General features: G+C 30.9%; 1 protein-coding gene across 1 annotated transcript in view; it reads right to left on the bottom strand.

Annotated features, from left to right (window-relative positions):
* Positions 1-5,523, bottom strand: part of LOC106464971 (coiled-coil domain-containing protein 6-like) — a 27,539-nt gene that overhangs the window by 14,614 nt on the left and 7,402 nt on the right. The window contains exon 4 of the mRNA XM_013925152.2: positions 3,246-3,403. Within this exon, the coding sequence (XP_013780606.1) occupies positions 3,246-3,403 (158 nt within the window). The remainder of the gene's footprint in view (positions 1-3,245; positions 3,404-5,523) is intronic.

The raw sequence follows: 5,523 nt of genomic DNA, 5'->3' as shown, positions 1-5,523 counted from the left end.
GTGTGTGTGTGTGTGTGTGTGTGTGTGTGTGTGTGTGTGTGTGTGTGTGTGTGTGTGTGTGTGTATATGTATATATATATATTTATTTATTTATTTACTTATTTATTGGGGTGGTCAAAATGCATAAAATTTAGAGCATTTTAAATATTTTAGCATGTATGTTTATTTTTTGCAATATATGCAATCAAACAATACAGATCCAAGAAAAGAAGAAATTAGATTTCTAATTCAAAATATGTTTCGGCCTAGATCCAATGCTATACACCATTTGTACACTATAATAATATTTTTATAATGAATTAAGATTTAGTTTAAGTTATAAAATTGTTATTACTATCATAAAGTTAGTATCCAGATCTAGACCTAGGCCTACTAATAAGCTGGTGTAATATACTTGGGAGACAGGTAGAATATTAGATCCATAAATATTTAATTAATTTTATGAAAATAAGCAGAAATAAAAATATTCATAATCCTGTTCACCTTAGGTTTTCTCTTTCAAACTTTCAAGGGATCTTGGTGCCAAACCAAATATTGTTAAGTACCTTGACATTGTTTTTCAATGTTTAAAAGTTCTGTCTACTTAACTATGTGGAAATATCAAGAAAAACATGATAGAAACCTCCAATGAAGTTATCCATAGGTCGAGGCTTTGTGCAAGTACCTGAATTATCTTTAGGACTACAATTTGTCACTGTCACTGATTGCTGATCAGGATTAGATATAGGCCTATTGAAGAAATCTTTAAATGTAACAGTTATTCCACTTTTTTATATTTCCTTAATAACTACATATTCTTGATGTGTTTTGGCTATTTTTTAATGCAATTTTGCCCCTCCTGCTTATGTCCAATGTTCTTTTACAAAATTTGAAAAATTATTTGTGTTTAATGGGTTCACAGCATTAAACCCACTCACTGTACAGCTCATAACAGAACAACAGATTGTTAATGACACATTTCCCCACTATTTAGGTGCATCAAGTCTTGGCCTACAATATGGGAAAACCCTATTCACATTTACTGACCCATACAAAGTTTACACATTATTAAACACATTCAACATCATTTATTTAAAAGTAGTAATTTGTCAAGTTGTGAGGCCTTCAAGGTGAATGTAGACCTCCACTTTAAACTAGCAGAGGTTATCACTATACACACACACACACACACATCACTAACGAGAACTAAAATGCAGACTGAGATTGTACGGCTGGAGAATTAAATGAACGCAAAACTGTCAACATGAATTCCAAGAGCAAGCTATCATACCTTACAGCAGACAACAATGTTATGTGTCAGGAAATGGACTGCATTTACTTGCAAAATTATTTAAAACTTAAATTATCAGCATTTGCCCCTAAAATCCTGGTCTTTCAAGAGTTTCAAGTGCCCTTGAAATCAATTTTATTTCCAAGTACTTTTCAAGGTTTCCAAACACCAGCATGATCCATTTATTACCCATTTCAAAAAATGAAGGCCCTGTGTCTGTGATAATCAGGAGCTAATTTAATGCTGTACAAACAAATCAAAATGAGTATGTCATACATGACCTTTTAGTTTTACATTCACAATTCAGTAAAATAACTTTATCATCAATATATATCAATAGAGTTGGAATGAAAAAATAGTTTATAATTCAAATTTTTATATTATCTAAGTTTTAACTTCTTAATACCAAAAACAAAGATTAAAAAATCTCAACCTTCATTTTCGTGTGTCACATAATGCATCTGAGCTCCTATTTTTCCAATTCAAAATTTTTTAACTTCTAAAATATGCTGCTGCAATTTCCAACCAATTAGAAACAAACTGTTTATAATTATAAGCAAAAATCTACAATTTGAATTTCCTTACTACTAGATTTGCTGAAATACCAATATCTTATCTTTCTCTCAGACTAATCAACTTTTTATGGCTGATGGATGTTTATAACCAACAGAAAGATCATATTCTCCTCCACTTAAATGTTACAATTCTATACTCAGCTGTTAGTTGACAAAAATTGCTTGATTTATACTGATCAGATCTGGTACTCCAAACAGTAACAGAACTTTTTAAACTTATTTATAAGCTTATGCAGAAAGCCAGGTAAAATACATTAGTTTAAGACATTCTATTCTAGTGATTGAAACATTTTTTGTATTTCAAAATGCATATTTGAAAGCCATGTGAACATTTTGTTGGTACCCAAGTTTGTGAGACTCGACAAGACTTAGGGGAGAACATCAAATAATTGTTTCTAACATATATTTTTAATAAAAGTAACTAAAATGTAAAAATTACAAACTTTTTAGCATAGACCAACAAAACATCCAAAATTTCATCATTTCCAGTGTGGTGTGAAACATGACACTCGTATCACTCACTGTTTATGTTAGCTCTATGAAAAATATTGGCTCCTGCTGTGAGTTATTGCTTTTCACTCAAGAATTATTTCTCCAGTGGGTACAACATACAGAAATACATCCATAAAATTAAAATCTTTTTGATCAACACTACAGTGTTGTATTATTCACTTTATTTCATATTTTTCACCTTTTCATTTCATTGTACATTCATGATTTCTGTACAGTTAGTGTTATGGTACAGAAAATGAGAAATAAATATAAAGTTTTACAAAAAAAAAAATTATATTCATTTAGGGTGTTCTCAAAGTTATGCCAATGAAATAAAGTACTTTGTTCTTATCACAAAAACCACCTTTCAACCACTCTGAGACATTACATATTAAATGCTTTGGAAATTCACAGAAAAAGTTTTAGTAGAAATACTTTAATGAAAAATCAGGTTGATGTACAACAAACTTTTAATGTTTACTAAAAAAGCTTACTAAATTTTGTGAAGATTTTGCATGGCTAATTCTTTGAAATTAAAGAAATGGGGAGGAAAAAAATTATTATTAATCTTGTTAATAGTTAGCATTTTGTACAGTAACTTTTTAGAGAAGTTTTTGATTTTTAAAAACTGCTATTCAGAACTCAGTAACTTAAATAATGTTAACATTAAATGCATCAAGGTTTTTCAAGATACAATAGATAGTTGTGCATTTTATAAGAGAGAAAAAAAAGATGCCAATGAAAGAATCTGCATTTATATCTTAAGCTTTCATGATGCGTTAACATAATTTCATTGTAAAATGTTCTACAAACCATTTTTTTTTAAATTAATAATTTAGAAAATACAGAACTTTGAAAACTGTGAAGTCTTACAATGTTCAGTTTTACGTACTCATGTTTTGACTTACGTTCTTGTTGGGCATTTAACAACTGCATTTTGAGCTTGGCAACTTCATTCCTAAGATGCTGTACATGAAGTGTCAAGTTGGCAGCTGTATCACCATTATTAATGTCTCGAGGTGAAGTTGGTGCAGAGACTGGCTGATCAAGTTTTTGTTGAAGCATCCTAAATATACAAATGTAAATGTATAGATATATAAAAAAATATTTTCAATTTTACAATTTAATCCACGAAATGCAAATTAAAGAAAAATCATTCATTCAATTTTGTGTTCACAGAGATGTAGGAGTTCAACTGCAACTGAGTTTTTGTAACTAGCTAAAAATTCATTACAAATCTACTTTTAACTTCACTATAATTACAGCTGAGAATAAAAATTTGCCAAAGTTCAGCTTTTAATGTTCTTATCATAATATGTATTATTGTGTATATCTATATGTATTAATACAGGGGTGCTGTAATTACATATTTTATAGTTCACAAACTGAAACTCAAAGATGTACTTTTATAAGTAAGATCTACTAATAACACACTACAAGTCTTAAGCTTGGGTTTACTTTCATTACAAAACATTATCATCATTCTTTATGAATTAAATAAGACATATTACTCTACCCATTAGCACAAATTTGTTTAAATGTTTACTTGAAAAGCCATTCAACAAATTGCATTAATGATGCCCAGTTTTCAAGGCCATTGCCTTAACAACTGTAACATCTCAGCAAAACTTTGCATATGAGACAGTTTTTTCCAGCACTATGAAAACACACTGTTTAACTTAGGCCTAGTTGTATAGACCTTGCTTAAACCGAAAAAAAGAAAGTGGGCACATCTTATGGGGTAAGATTTCAGTAACAGATAAAGAACAGTAGTCTCATTGCAGAAAAGGACAGTAAGAATACTAAATACATAATCAAAGAGCTGTAAAAGTATTTGAGGAATACTGCACAGCATTAAGGGTGACTATGTATGACATCATCTAAAATCTCGCCAGCATTCTAGGCAAATTTTATGCTTAAGTTAGACTGGTGCTTACTTTATGAGTTTATTGTAATTTGTGTGAAGGTACAATTATTTATGCAATCTGATATTCAGTGATAAATTTATTCAATTAGTGTGGCCCAATCCTTGATTAAGTTAATTATTTCTCATATAAATATTATAATCATATACGAAATGCCCTTCATGTACATGTTATCAGTAGTGACATGTACAGATGAAATAGGCCTAAAAGTTGAAACTGCATGATATCCATTTTTCTCCATCACATACAGATTCTTCACAAAACTTCATATGTACTTTCACATAAGTTATTCATTTTCATTGAAATCGGTTCACATTTTGTTATACTTAAAATGTTAAAAAAAACACTAGCTATAGATTTCTCTAGACCAATTGCAATATGAGTCTTATCGATCATTCTAGAACCCACAAGAAACACACCGCTAGTATATAAATGGTTAACAGGTCACATGACGTATCATTTCTGGATAGTATTTGTTTATGCATGCACTCTGACATTACTTTTTTTTCTTTTGAATATTATTTATTTGTCACTATGGCAACAAGAGGTTGTGTAAATGACCCAAACATATTCTGTTATATTTGTGGTAAAGTTGTTGTAAAGAAACAATGGCAAAACATTACAGAATTTGTCAAAAAAGCATATTATGCGTATTTTGGAATAAACCTTGGGGACCATGACAAATCATGGGCTCTGCACAAAGTTTGCACCATTTGTGTCAAAGAGTTAAGACAATGGACTGAAAGTAAGAAAAAGTCTTTGCCTTTTGGAATTCCAATGGTCTGGCATGAGCCTAGAAACAACGGAGATGACTGCTATTTTGTTCATATAACATGCAAGGACACAACACTCAAAATAAGAAGGAAATTTCTTATCCAAACCTTCAATCTACTGTAAGACCTGTTGCTCATGGACCTGATGTATCTGTACCTACTCCACTGGAGACTCTTGATACAGTTTCATCTGATTCTGAATCTGATGTTAATAAAAATGATGATAAGGATTGTTTTCAACCTGAAACATCTGGTGAACTACAGCTTTTCACACAAGGTGAACTTAATGATTTAGTGAGAGATTTGGGACTTCCAAAGGGATCTTCAGAGATTTTGGGGTCCAGACTTCGTGCTAAGAACTTACTTTCTCCTGGGACATCATTTTACTGGTACAGAAATCATGAGAAAGAGTTTATACCATACTTTTTGCAAGGAGGTTCACTGGTTTATTGCAACAATATTGCTGAATTAATACCAATGCTTGGAGC

Source organism: Limulus polyphemus, unplaced genomic scaffold (assembly GCF_000517525.1).
Source record: "Limulus polyphemus unplaced genomic scaffold, Limulus_polyphemus-2.1.2 Scaffold64, whole genome shotgun sequence".
NCBI lineage: Eukaryota > Metazoa > Arthropoda > Merostomata > Xiphosura > Limulidae > Limulus > Limulus polyphemus.
Note: the sequence above shows the minus strand (reverse complement) of the source record. Positions and strands in the feature narration are given on the sequence as shown.